General features: G+C 41.3%; 1 protein-coding gene across 1 annotated transcript in view; it reads right to left on the reverse strand.

The window, feature by feature from the left end:
• KALRN (kalirin RhoGEF kinase) overlaps window positions 1–15383 on the reverse strand; it is a 608200-nt gene that overhangs the window by 275431 nt on the left and 317386 nt on the right. Inside the window, exon 9 of the mRNA XM_067549620.1 lies at window positions 7212–7442. Within this exon, the coding sequence (XP_067405721.1) occupies window positions 7212–7442 (231 nt within the window). The remainder of the gene's footprint in view (window positions 1–7211; window positions 7443–15383) is intronic.

Raw genomic sequence — 15383 nt, forward strand, 5'->3', positions numbered from 1 at the left:
TTCTATAATGTTCCAGGACCTGCTATGGTGGCTTGCAGAGGGTGGTGGGGATTGGGAATACGCAAAAGCTACTTACAGGAACTAAAGGATCCTAATTAAATGCATTTGGGGGAAGTGGGAGGGTTTGAATAATATTAATTAGTGACAGTGACTGAGGATGTGGAGAAAGCTGAGGTACTCAATGCCTTTTTTGCCTCTGTCTTCAAGACAAGGTCAGCTCCCAGACTACTGCACTGGGCGGCACAGAATGGGAAGGAGGTGAACATCCCACAGTGCTGAAGGAACAAGTCCAAGACTATTTAGAAAGATTGGACATACACAAGTCCATGGGGCCAGATGCAATGCACCCAAGGATGCTGAGGGAGTTGGCTGATGTGATTTCAGAGCCAGTAGCTATTATCTTTGAAAGCTCGTGGCAATTGGGGGAGGTCCCTGATGACTGGAAAAAAGAAAATATAGTGCCCATCTTCAAGAAAGGGAGGAAAGAGGATCCAGGGAACTACGGACCGGACAGCCTCACCTCACTCCCTGGAAAAATCATGCAGCAGGTCTTCAAGGAATCCATTTTAAGGCACTTAGAGAGGAAGGTGATCAGGAACAGTCAACATGGATTCACCAAGGGAAAGTCATGCCTGACCAATCTGATTGCTTTCTATGAAGAAGTGACTGGCTTTGTGGATGTGGGGAAAGCGGTGGACGTGATATACCTTGACTTTAGCAAAGCTTTCGATATGGTCTCTCAGAGTATTCTTATCAGCAAGTTAAAGAAGTATGGGTTGGATGAATGGACTATAAAATGGATAGAGAACTAGCTAGAGCATAGGGCTCAAAGAGTAGTGATCAATGGTTCCATGTCTAGCTGGCAGCCAGTCACAAGCTAGGCAGCAGTTTTGCAGAAAAGGACCTGGGGGTAACAGTGGATAAGAAGATGGATATGAGTCAGCAGTGTGCTCTGGTGGCCAAGAGGGCTAATAGCATATTGGGCTGCATTAATAGGAGCATTGCCAGCAGATTGTGGGAAGTGATTATTCCCCTCTATTCGGCATTGGTGAAGACGCATTTGAAGTATTGTGTCCAGTTTTGGGCCCCCCACTACAAAAAGGATGTGGAGAAGTTGGAGAGAGTCCAGCGGAGGGCAACAAAAATGATTAGGGGGCTGGAGCACAAGACATGAGGAGAGGCTGAGGGAACTAGGCTTGTTTAGTCTGCAGAAGAGAAGAATGAGGGGGGATTTGATAGCAGCCTTTAACTACCTGAAAGGGGGTTCCAGGAAAGACAGAGCTAGGCTGTTCTCAGTGGTGGCAGATGACAGAACAAGGAGCAACGGTCTCAAGTTGCAGTTGGGGAGGTCTAGGTTGGACATTAGGAAAAAGTTTTTCACTAGGAGGGTGGGGAAGCACTAGAATGGGTTACCTAGGGAGGTGGTGGAATCTCCATCTTTGGAGGTTTTTAAGATGCAGCTTGACAAAGCCCTGGCTGGGATTATTTAGCTGAGGTTAGTCCTGGTTAGTCCTGCTTTGAGCAGGGGGTTGGACTAGATGACCTCCTGAGGTCCCTTCCAACTCTATGATTCTATGAATTAAACCCCATTTTTATCCCCATGCCCTCACCAGGGGATCAGTTCTGCAAGGTGCTGAATGCTTCCTATAACATCAATGGGAAATGAGCACACTCAGCTCCTCCCAGGATCAGGCCCATTAAAGGGGGTCAAAGGTCTTAGGATGCTATTGAATAATAATTTTGCATTTCCACATGCCCCTGAGGATTCAAGCTAAAGAACGACAGCTCATAAACTAGCTAAGTGAACTCTAGTCTACAAATAAAATGAGTAAATGACTAGACAACACACACTTTACTTAAGAGGTCCAATTTTTATTAATTCATTTGGCATCCCTTGCAGCAGTACAGATCATAATGATGTATCTAGTACTCCAGTGGAAGAGTCCTATACTTAACAGAAATCCAGCATTAGTCCCATCCTGTCAGTCCTTTGCCTCAGAATAGTGAGCGAAAGCCACACATCTACTCTCTCTTATCTAGACTGGTACTCATATTGCCTGGAAAGATGACCTTTTTTTGACAGAAACAAATGAAATAGAAAGCAAGTTGCCATTAAGAAACTGTTGCCAAGTTGTTTTATTTCATGGTCTGTGACAAAGCAGGAATGGAAGCAAAAGATAAATCCTTTTTTTAGATATTTACTGTCTTTAAGTGCGCAAACACTAGATGATGCTTGCTTCGTGCTGGACAAGCAACTGTCACATACGAAGTAAGAGGCTGTTTGGGATGTAAAGTGGACTTAGAAATTCATACACATTATGTTAACTTTCTAAAAGTTATGTAGGGAAACACTATCCAAACTGTGCACTGAGACATTGATATCATATTGTAAACCAAATGCAGAGGTCTGAAAACTGAATAACTTCTAGAAGACCCAGCTTACTGAAAATAAAGACATTTCTATCTCTAGGTTTTGGAGAATGGAAGACCTTTTTCTTTAGGACAATAACTCTGGAACTGGAACATCTATCCACTAATAAGCAAGAGGAACTCCAGACGGCACTGGCCACTTATGCCTAATAAACCAATAAGAAACAGAGAAGGGTCTGAGGTGACACAATTGAGATTTAAGCTTGGAAGTGATAAACATTTAAGTATATTTTATTACTTGATGAAACGACTGAAGGAGCTGTGAAGATCCTTGATGATGCATTGAATTTTAATGTTTTAATTATTAATCTGTCTGTAGCTGGCAAAGGCTAACTATTTATTAGGGATTTATGTGGGACAGATCTGCTTGTGTGGAACATATTTCACAGTATGCTCTTATTTTGCATTTTTACAAAGTGTCATGGCTGAAGTCACATGGCAGTAAATAAGAACATGACTTGATTATATTGTCCCTCTTATTGTTTGCAAATTTTTTTTTCTTTTATGAGATCCAGTGAGAACGCTTCTTGTAAATAAAGGCATAAAAGTGGATATATAGCCTAATTTGGTCTGTCTTTGAAACACACTGCAAGAAAGATAAAAAGCTGCTGGAGAAGTAATAGAGAACTCCCATTCGCCCTAAAAAGATCAGGAAAACCAAGTGGTGGTGGCAGTGTATAAATATAATCCTTCTAAAACCCTTAATGTGAAAGCTAGAGAATAATGGATCATAAACTACCTCATACAGCTTAGTACCCTTCTGTAAATGGGCTAAATAGATGACATGTATCACATGGAGTATCCAATACTTCCAAGTACTGTATAGAATCACAGTATCTTATGTTCCATGCAAGAGATGTATGTTTGGGCACAATCTGCTTCTCCAGTCAGTGAAAACCAAACATATTATAATGGTGAAGTACTTGCCTGAGGAAATAGTGCTTCCTCCTTCCACCTGCACGTCTCCCACCAGCCAGCTTTATTTCTGTAATCATTTTTACTGACACTTTCTCTGCACCTTCTTGACAAATTAAGCGTGTTAAACTAAACATTCCACAACCTGTCCGACCTCTCCAACCAACCACAGTGAATTACCAAGTGTTGGCTTGGCCATAAAGATGAGTCTTGTACTGGGCTCTGAAAGCCAGTAAATTCCAGCTCATGCAGACCAATGGAAGTAGTAAATTCTAGAGCCAGGTCCCTTCCACTAAAGACACCTAACTTCAAGTCCCCAAAATGTGCATATAGGAGCATCAGTTGGCTCACTCTTATCTAAGTCCCTATATGAGAAAGCAAGGAATCTACTTTATGGGAAGAAGATGTATAGCTGAAGATTATCAGCAAACTGATGGCACTGCATCGCAATGTCCCCTAGCAGCTGCATATATAGCATACACTAAACAGGAGATGCAAGAGAATGGGATCACATCAGAGAGGATGGGCAGCTACCCCCCACAACCTACTAAGCCACTGAAGAACAACCTCATCCACCCTACAGGATCCTACAAATGTGTCGGCTACACCTTGGAACATTCCATATCAATGGCTGCTGATACATGTAATGAAATCAACATGGACACCTGACTTTTGTCAACCAAGGAAACTAAAGTAGTCTCTGTTAATATATCTGGGCATGAAGCCAGGATAATAGATATCTATGAAGTGAGAAAAATCCAGGTGAGCCTGGTGTTGTCTCCAGCATGCTGTTTTCAATAACATTCCTCAAATGGTGAGAGTTGAGACAGGGCCACCATTGTCCAAGTCACTATCATATAGAGATTGTTTCCTTAGTAAGGGCCTAACCAGAGACCAAACCTTGTTTGTAACTGGTTGACATCCTGCCCTTCTCCCTCTTAGCCTTCAGCAGCCACAAAGGACATGGTTCCCTCTTGTAGCCTGTAGCTGCCCCAGCTGACTCAGGGCTTCTGTACATGAAAGGAAACTCTGCTTGCAAATAAAGTATTTTTGTCTCCTGTTTTGCTATTGTATTCCCTTAGAAGTGGCCAAACTAATCAAATTTCAATCAAAGGAGCAACACTGGCAATGAGCTCAGAGAAGATCAAACATATCACTTCACTGCTGGAGGGCTGTGTGAATAGTTCCTGTAAGAAGCTTTGAGAGGTTTCATGGGAAGGCTGCAAAATAAAGACATGCCAGTAGGCCACATTTAGACATCTGGCAGGACAACCTGCCACCAAAGTGTCTGAAAATATTAAGTGGCAAGTTTGAGGCATCATGCATAGGACATTTAGACAACTTATTTGATGGGCCCTGACATCCCTCTACCTTAACTGGTACATTACAATCTCCAAATATATATTTTAATTAATCTGTATACTTATTAATTTGTTAGTGACGGAATTCAGACCTAAACTATTCCTGCCAATACAAGAAAAGTGGGAGGGAGATAGCTTTATAGGCCCACTGATGTGAATTTAAAATAATAATCGTAGCAGGGTGTGACTGTGCCAAGCAAGATATATAGGAATGAGCCTGAAAAATAATGATCCATTTTGCAAAACATATCCCAAAATCTTTTTTCCCTGTGTAAATTTTTATCTCACATTTCTGAGTCTGTTCAGATGGTAATTTCATTTACTGAGTTATGATGCATTTATCTTGAACACTACAGATGTTTAAAGCACAAAATGATTCATCTCTTCCCCCCCATTTTATAAGCAGGGTAAAAAGATGCCTCTAGGAGTAGGTGTGTGCCAAGACAGAAACTCATCTGTCATTAAATTGCTGCTTCCTAGATAATAACTACTCACTATAATGAAAATTTGGAAAGATTGCTGCCAATGGAACACTCTAAAGCTTTGCAGTGATGCATTCCAAAATGATTCTGCTCATGTAAAATTTATTTTTCACTAATGTAGCAGTTATAATACTCACCCAGGATCCAGAGAATTGAAGACAATGACAAAATTCCCCATTGACTGGAAGAGGAGGAGACTAGAGACCTGAATGGGTTTCACTAATGAGCCAAATCCCACTTGCTTTACCCCAGGAGTAATCCTTTGAAGTTCAGTAGGATTGCTCACCAGCGTAAAGCAGGCAGGATTTGGCCCAAGATATTAAAAGAAGGTATATGTTACACAAATTTTAACTAGATTTACTCTGGTTTCTTTAGGCTACTCACAAATCAACTTTGGAATGTAGCACAATCTGTGACGTATGGGTAAATGAAGTTTACTGTACAAACTTTAATACTTACTCAATTTTTGAATGATTCTATTGGGATGATTTAGTTGGGGTTGGTCCTGTTTTGAGTAGGAGGTTGGACTAGAGACCTCCTGAGGTCCCTTCCAACCCTAATCTTCTCTGATCTGATGATTCTATGTTTAACTTTGACATTACATCAGAGTACGTTTTTGGATTTCAGTATATGGTAGAACTGAAACTCAATACTCACTCAATCATATAAGGATGATATAATATGCAATTTACAGATTTTATTATCATGCATCATACATATTTTGACATATAATGTAAGAGGAGTTCCTTAAATTAAGCATCTGTTATATATAATTATGGCCCCAACACTGACGGGAATATTTTGATTTTAAATAAAAGCTGAACAAATTAATGTTTTTCACCTTAGTAGATAAAAATGCTGCCCACAAAACGCTCAAGCGTGGTAAGAAATGGATGTATCTATTTGCAAGGGAGTGCTATGCTAACAATTGTTTCTGCTTTTAGGACAGCATCTGTACATACATGAGAATAGCACAGGAGCTGCTAGCATGTCCCTATAGTTCTCACTTCCTGCATTCCTCACATGCATATGAGAGGTTTCTCCCTCAACCTTCTCCTTGTGTTTCACTGTAAAGGGCTGACTTTAATAAAAACAAAAAAAGGACTTTAATATATGCCATAGGAGGATTATAACTCACAGCAGGCACCATATTATCAGCACACAACAGCCTTGGCCAGTAGCCTTCCCCTTAACATACCACATAGTTGGAAGCCAGCAGACTTCTACAATGTTTATTCTTCATGCTTGAGTACAGGTGGGCAGCTATTAGCATGGGACTCTTGTGATTATTGTTAAGTTATTGTATTCTTATAGATGCTACTCTAAGAAAATGAAGGTTACTTACTTGTAACCAGAGTTCTTTAAAATGCACCTCTGCACATATGAAGGTTATTGACCTGTAACTGAATTTCTTTGACATAGAATCTGCACATTTACACTCATGGGATGTGCTGCTAGTGCAGTTTGGATCAACTGGCTGTCACTGCAGGCACCTAGATCCCACAAGTGGGAATACGGAGAGATCATTCAAAGAAGATTGTGCTCTACTGAGGATGGCCCAAAACCTGTTGAACATTATAGTATTGTTTCCATAAGGGAAGCTAGAAAATGGGGCAATTCAAAACTATTTCATACGGGCCTATTTTTTTTTTTTTTTACCTTGTCACCCACATTTTTTCTATTACTCATCTTTTTTCAAAGCACATCCTGGAGCTGCGATAACCAACTGTCTACTTCCAAAAGCCATTAACCTTCTAAACATATTAACAAAGGTCTCCTGTTGTAAGTTACGTTATCAGTGATGGCATCTGACATGAAGAACTCTAAGAAAGTTAGCTGAAAAATACTGAACGATAAAATAGGTTTGTACCGTGTATCTAGCATATGTAAACTGGGTGGTAACAAATGACTATTTTATGATATCCTCCAGATGAGTCACCATACGAATTTAATGGCTAAGATCTAGCCATAACATGTATTAGTCCTTCAGACTTTCTGCTAGAGCTCTAACAGATGACATTACCTGCTGAACATCCTGCTGGAAAACACAGAGTTGCAGCCTTTGATGTAATCTGACTTTTCTGTGCTGCCAGATGCTCTCTAGGCGCCGTTGGTGATGCAAAACTTCATGTACCACATCCAAGACCTGGTGGACAGCCTTGGAATAATTAGCAGTAGCAGTGAGGGATTCAGAGTTTCCAGGGCTCAAGGGACGCTGCAGGACATCCAGTAAAGCCTTCCCATCCTGGCTTACCTGAGAGAAAAAGATTGAGTTTTGATGGACCACGTCATTGGTGCAGATAACATAACATCAGACAGCTTTCAGCAAGAGTAGTCTCATCCTCCCAATTCTTCCCCTACCCCCCAATAAAGGGCTTGTGTTTCTATTAGAGTGAGAAAGACAAGAGACCTTGATCAATTTATTTTTACTTATGTATTCATCAACTGCCTCAGTTTCCCAGTGGACCTACTGTGCTGCTCAGTAAGACTTTAGGCACTGAAGTAACAGGTCCATATAATGTCACAGATACCTAGATAGATACTGAACTCTGCATGTTTTGCTGATATCTGGGCTGAAAATTAACTGACACAATAGTGTGTGAGGAGTGGTGTTCGAAGGAAGGAGACACATTCTGGTGTGGACGTGGCATTTTCAGAAATATACAGGTGACTAAAACATTTATAGTCAGTGTGGTAAGGGAGAATTGTTTCTTTGTGAGCTTACAATGTGTGAATTCAAATTCCAAAAGGTGGAACTCATGCTCTCCTTCATTCAGTAAGACAGAGAAAATAAATTAGTAAAGGTTATTACAAACCTTTTCCAAGGTGTCTCTTTTCCCCCAGGAATAGTTCACAGAAAACTACAGGCCTATGTCTTTAATAGGCCTGTGAAACATGTATGCAAATGTTGCAAGTGAAACCATTTGCACAGGTGAAATCCTGCATTTACATACATAACGGTTTTCTGTGCATGCAAAAGAATGCATCCCATTTTATTTCTTGTGCATTTTATGAGATCCATTGAAAATTTCAGCCATAAAATGCAAAATGTAAATGAGCTACTACTACCTTAATTTAACAAATGTGGGTGTTGGCATCTTGTAAGAGGGGATTTAAGAAATATATGTATAGTCAAAATGTCAGGCTATGTCAGTTAATAATAAAAAACATTATATAAGTATTATACAGAGCTGTGCACAGAATGGAAATTCAGTTTTATAAAGGATTTTGAGATTTCAAAATCTGTTTTCATTCCAATTAGGAACAAAGCCTGAACATTTCGAAGTTCTTCACAAAAGAAAATTCTAGAAAAAAATATTTCAGGTCAATCAGTTTCATTTCGATTTAGGTATCTTAAATTATATTAGATAACACAATTTAAAGAAAAAAATTTAATAAAAAAGTCATTTCATTAGGAAAAAACTGAAATTTAATTCTGAAAATGTTAAAAGAAGACATTTCAACCTTGTTGGAACTTTTTTATTCCCTTTTTTTAGTTCCATAAAGAAATTTTGGCAAAGTTGACATGATTTGCAAAACATTTCAATTTCAATAGAAAATGGTTCTCTCAAAGTTTTTCTGATCATTTGTGCTACTGAGTATTATTATCAATACATCTGAGGAGGTTTCTCAAAGATGGGTAAGTGTCATTATCTCTGTTTTACTGATAGGGATATTGATGTATTGAGAAATTAAGAGACTTGCCCATAATCATAGAGTAAGGCTGTCACAGACACTCCTGATTCCCAATCCCATGCACTTTCCACAGATCATGCTGCTTCTCAGTCAGTTACAGGAGAATATATCTGGAATAACTCCAGTGAAATCAACAACATTATTTTAGATTTATACTGGTTTTACTGGGAACAGGTCACCAATGATTGTAAAATAGGCTAGGGCAAGTCTCTGGAAAGTTTTATAAACACCAAGGACAGTTTTAAATTAGATTTGGAAATGATTAAGGAGCCTGGACAGGGAAGAGGGAGTGGTTTGGTACGCTCAAATTGCTCAGCTCATGGAAATGGGTAAGAGCAATCTATACATGCTGAAGTCAGGGGGGCTGCACCCTGCTGGGGACATAGAGAATGGAGTTGCAATAGTGAAGGCAAAATGAAATGATGATACTGATGAGGATTTCAGCAAAGAAAGTTGAGTCAGAGGCATATACAGACAATGTTGTCGAACTGGTGATAGCCGGGTGGGGCTATACATTCTCGGAATCTGCCCACTAACCAGAAACTCATTCCTTCTAGTAGCTTGCCTTCCCATATACCCACACGTTGCTGCTGATGACTTTATGTTTTACTGTTGGTCTGATTCTGCTTTACACGTATGATAATTACATTGATTTCACTGTAGTTACTCTTGATTTATACAAGTGTCAGTGAGGGCATAGTCAGTCCCAGCAAAGACGACTCAAGAACTTTTTCTGAAAACTTGCTATCAGATAAGATATTCACTAGATTCCCTTGTAAGTGCATAGGTGATAACAGTATTTTTGGACCTGCTCTATTCTGGAGAACATTTCTGGAAATATTCTGTCACAGTTCAGGACTAGCTTCTCCTTTGGCTCCTCTCAGTCTCTGCAAATGCAGTCCCCTAAGGTATTAGACCTCTTGTTGTCACCTCTCCCATGATTCTCAGGCTTTGTCTACACTAGAAAAATAAGTCAACATAAGATATGTTGACTTTCAGCCATCGTTATAATTATAGCGATGGTTGTTGTACACACTGCTCTCCTTTGGTCGGTGGAGTGTGTCCTCACTAGGAGCACTTCCACCAACTTAAGGGGCAGTGTGAGGAGCTGAGAGACCCATCTCTCAACTCCCTACCGGGAACCCACAGGCTCCCGGTGGACTGCCCCCCACCACTCAGTCCCAGCCAGGAGCGTGGCTGCAGCCGCCAGGTCCTGCCCGGTCCCAGCTCACAGCCAGGACACATCCTACCCGCATCCCACACTAGAGCTGGGAGCCGGGCTGCAGCAGCCCCAGTCCTGGCTTGCAGCCCGAGAGCCGAGAAGCAGCTTCCTGCCTGGTCCTGGTGCAGAGCTGGGTGGCAGCTGTCCACCTGCCGGGAAGCAAGGTGGCCACCACTTGAGCCAGGCTCCAGCCACTCATGTCCTGGCTCCCAGCTGGGAGCTGGGCTCCAGCTGCCCGCGTCCTGGAGGGCAGTGGACAGCAGCAGCCCACTGCCACATCTCACCAGCTGGAACTGGGCTCCAGCTGCCTGAGGCTTGCCCTGTCCCAGCTCGCAGCTGGGAGCCAGGAACCAGCTGCCCCGGTATTGCAGCATATTTTTTATGACAAAACTCTCCAGTGTAGACCAGGCCTCACTCTCTTTAAACTGGATCCCAGGGGCACAGTATCCTGTGCATTAGCCATGAGTGCTCAAGCAGGCCCAACTGCATTCAACTGCCCTACAAGATTCCGCTTTGGGAGCAGTGACTAATGTGTGCATACAGTAAACCAAACAAAGTAATATTTAATCTCAAAGGCAGGAACAGAGCATAACAAGAGAAAGGGTTTCTTACACAACAGTCTACATGCATCTGTCTTACCTAAAGCATAGGTAGGCCTGGCTTACCCCAATACCCAACCCTCTGAGTCTGAGGGGACAGTCTATTTTCCTTTGGTCTCTGCCACTCTCTCTCCAGAGCTTCAGAGTCTCAGGTTTGTATCCACTTCAAAGGCTTTTGTTTCAGTTTTGCCCCCCTGAAGAACCTCTGAGGTTACAAACCGGCCCTTTGCCCAGTGGGATCAGCTGGGCATTTAACTCCCATAAGGCCAGAGCTAAATTTCAAAGGGAATGATGCCTATATTGTCCCATTACGTATCAATCTGTGTCTGCTTTCTTGCCTGCCCACCTGTCTACTCCTGCTGGAATTAACCCTTGTTAATTATATAACAGATAACACAATAATAGTCAAACAGATACACATAATATTCATAAAATATTACAGGAGTCTTTCCAAGTCCTTCACACTTCCTATGACTCATTGACCTTTCTTTGGTTCAAAAGTTCACGTTTCAAAAGTGTTTCTTTTGTGACCATTATAGCAACCCCCAACAAATGGACATGAAAGATCTGTGTACTGAAAGGTTTGCTAATGAATGGATTTGAAAAGATAAATGAATAGTTTCACCAGTCTGGGTAGCTAGTTACAGTGCTTTTTCAATCACTTTCAGTGTTCTCCTTAGAACTGAAACTAAGTAATTGAATTTCCTTTCATGTGAATGCTTTGCATTTTTCAAGGATTGTTCAAGGACAGAAGCATTAACATTTCTGCTTAGCAGGTCACATCACAATTTTAAAAGAAGCCAGTCTATGGGAAATAACTTAAGCAACATTGATAAAATTCACCCAGTGCAGAAAAGCAGCAAAAGGCCTATGCATCATTTGCACCCCACTTATGCCCTGTTTTGAAGGCTTAAATGATGCATAGAACTCATGCTGTGCCTACGCCTGGGGTGAATCTCACCCGTCAATTATATATGAGAACTATATGTATGAACAAGTTACTTTGATTCATGCTTCTTTCTTGTTTGCATTGAAAATTACAATCTGTCTCCCAGACTCTCCAGCTAAGTATTACTGTGAACTTTTTATACAGATAGAAATGAATTTGAAAATCCCAAGTATCCTACCAGTTGGATCGGCAGCATGCTGAGCCTAGCAAGTGACTAGACTAAGGTCTCCTTTGCATATTAGTGGATATAGTTGAGCTATGTAGGGGAAATGCATTGTGCCTCTTGGGACAAAAAAATGAACTAGGCTTGGTGCAATCACATTCAGCAAGATTTTGTACTCATCGTCCCAGATTGGGCTTGTCTCTAGAATCCTGTATTCTCCTCATCCTTCTCCAGAAATCAGTACTAATAGCAAGAGTAATTTAAAAAAAAACAAAACAAGTTGAACTAAAGCGGCATCTCAATTATATTCGTGTGACACAACATTCATTGCACGTATTGGTAGTGTAAAATGGACTCACACTAGCCAGAGAAACCCCCCTGAAAAATTCCTCCTGTGGAGGGGAATCTCCAGCTGATATAAAGATGCTGGCTCTTGCACCAGCTCCACCACCCAATCCAGAGTTGCCCCATCCAGTGTAAGAGGGATAGAAGGGCCTCTCAGTGGCTCCATTATTCCCAATTCTCTGGTGGTGGAAGATCTTCTGCCAGCAGCATAAGCTAAAGCTGCCACAGCTGGGCAGCTAAGAAACTGAACTTGCTCTCTGTCAGTCCTCCCCCTTCCCCCACCTCTACTTGAGCTTTGCTTGGGCACAGCAGAAACCTGAACCAAAGTGCAGTGAAGTCAAAAGGAGGCTTTCCATCGGCTCTAAAGGGTATTGTATGAGCCTCTTGGTGAACATCCCCACAAAGCTTCACAACACCGTGTAGCAGACACTTACAGCAACATAGTGTCATCCGGATTGTCTCTAAATAGGAGTCCTGATTCATGAGCGCCATACATTGCATTAAATATGGCTCTTTAATTGCTGTTTATATAAGTAGAGATTTACAACTACTCTGAAGGAAAGGAAAGGATAGGCCATGTCATAGTTCTTACACCATTACTGAGAATTCAGCACTCTGACCAGCCTATCAAGGAGGAGGAAACAATATTATAGTATGTTGACAGGAAGCATCATCTAGAGGAATAAGCCCATGGATGGGAGACGGGACACCTGAACTATAATCCAAGCTTTGCAATTCACCAATTGGCCTTAGGCAAGTGGTGAACATATTCAGAAATAACATACTCAACTTCACCTCTCTGTTTAAATTGTTCAAATAAAACTATTAGGAAATAATATTTAAATGATCTAAGCAACTATATGTTTAATGAGTCAAAATGACCTCAGAGGAAGCAGCATCAAAAATAATACACATTTTTAAAGGCTGCATTTAATAAGGGCCTTAAAATGTATATACATAGTGGAAGTGTTAAGGTCTCTGGGGGTAATGGGTAAAATGTTTGCTTTAAAAATTGTTTCAGTTATTTTATTTCATTCCACTGAGATTTTATTTTTAGGAATAATTAAAAAAAAAAAAAAGAGACAGACAATCTACTCAAAACTTAGTTTAAAAACAACTTTAAGGCTCAGCTGAACAGACAAAGCTCATAACATTCACAGTTATGGCAAGAATTCACCAGGATTTTCTTGGTTTACCTATATAGTCTGCCATACTTGCAGTTCTTCTGTACAAGAATCAGTGGGAATCCCATCTGAGGAGAGATTGTAGACATGGTCCCATGATCATTGCAATACCCTCTGGCTAATGTAACTGATCTGCTTTCAGATACTTTGTAGGCAGGCATCCACATTATGCTCATCATCATGATATCTGCATACTTTCACTAAAGTATATAGGATTTTTATACAATGCTCTTCACCATAGTATGAGCACCATCCAGTAGTGCATTAAGCCACATGACTACACATTTATCATATGTTGTTTGTTCTCTCAGTCTTGCTCCAGAGGGAGAAGAATGTGCAGCGGATTTTGTTTTTACACACATGCATAAGCACACACCTGTTGCTCTGTGTTTATATGAGAAGGCAGGTCAAAAAAATGTGCCTTGCACTTGGAGTGGAAAAAGGTGAGATTTGTGCCTGTCCTTAGCTCCTGGGGAAGTTCATTCTGCAGTCTAGAATAGCTTCTGGAGAAATTTGTCTCCTGCACAGACAAGCTTTATTCTTATTGTCGAGAGTTCCACTTTGCCAAAGAAGTGGTCAATCACACCTTTGTCCCAGAGGTTTAGACGGTCTTTTAAGATATCCTGGCCCCAGACCAGGGAACACTTTAAAATTAAAGTCTGAGACTTAACTTGATTCTATATCCTTTGGGAAGGAAGTGTAGAGAGTGAAGGATAGACTGATATGTTCTCAGTAGCCTGTGTTGCTGTGGAGATGTGCTGCGACACATGGTATGTGAGTGCCTAACAACAAAGCTATAGTACTAAATCCTGTTCTCTTGTACCTTATTGTGTAAGTTCATCCAAAAATACCTAGAGCTCAGCAGGGTGAGTTTGGGACCGAATATTAACCTTTGTTCTGGAATCTTCACTTGAAAGTTTACTGTTATTTATCTTAACACAGATTTGTGGGATTAAGTATCAAAGAGGGAAATATCAAGAGCATATAGGGAGGAGCTGAAGCAGTGCATCCTCCAGCTGCCATGGCTACACTGAGTGTGGGGAAGTGAAGAACAAGAAATGAGAACTTCTGATGAGAAAAAAGAAGCATTAAGCAAATTATGACATCTGTAGTTTATTTCTCAAATTGCTTGATCCCTGAAGACATGAAAACCAGGCAGCTCCCTCAAGGGTGGGATAGACAGAAGCAGACTGGCCCTACACCCACAGGAGAATTTGCATGGCCAGCCTAGACATGGGGAGAGCATTCCTACACCTCATTCTAAGCAAGAGCTCACAGCCTCATTCATAGGCAAGAGCTCACAGACCTTGGGACTAGTCTGCAGGCCAGCTGCAATGCTAAGCAGACAGAATACAGGCATTGGTCTGTTTGTAGTGAATTTCACTGAATGTCAGCTGTTGGTGGAGGATTATTGCCTGTTGCAGCCTGGATCAATTCAGGGGGAAAAGCATAATGAAAATCTTTATAGGATTTTTGCCAAAGTGCCATAAGGCAGTTTTTAGTCTTAATAACCTTGACATTGTCCTTTTTACAAAAGCTCTTTAGATCTGAGACAGCCTATTTCCCTACTGAAAACCAGCTTATGCAAATGGATATAAGTTTAAGGCACAGTCTTTTACATCCTCTGCTGTGATAAGGACCTGGCATCTCTGTGGCTTCCTGTCTTGGGACTTCAATGATATTGAAAAGAGATGATGGGGTGCAAAGAAAATCAATTTACATCCTCTATGCCAATTAGAATAATTGCACTAGAGCAGGGATTCACTCCCAAGGGAAAGCAATTTCGTCCGGGCTACATAGCAACTCCACTGCTGGAGGATGCCTAGGAAAGGTAATGAAGCACCTTTCTCTTGGCCAGCCTGTGAGCTGCCCTGGCTGGCTACAAGTACCCCATGGGCTTGAGGGTTGGCTGCAGGTTGTGCTGTTCTGTTCTTGCTCCGGTTTGACTTACTACACTGGGGGCCCAATGCCTGGGAGCAAATCTGACCTCCTAGGTGAAGTCATGAGTAAAGAGATCGCATTTCTCTTGAGAACCAT

Source organism: Emydura macquarii, unplaced genomic scaffold (genome assembly GCF_026122565.2).
Source record: "Emydura macquarii macquarii isolate MOO-44397 ecotype Brisbane River unplaced genomic scaffold, CSIRO-AGI_Emac_v2 contig_1253, whole genome shotgun sequence".
Taxonomy (NCBI): domain Eukaryota; kingdom Metazoa; phylum Chordata; order Testudines; family Chelidae; genus Emydura; species Emydura macquarii.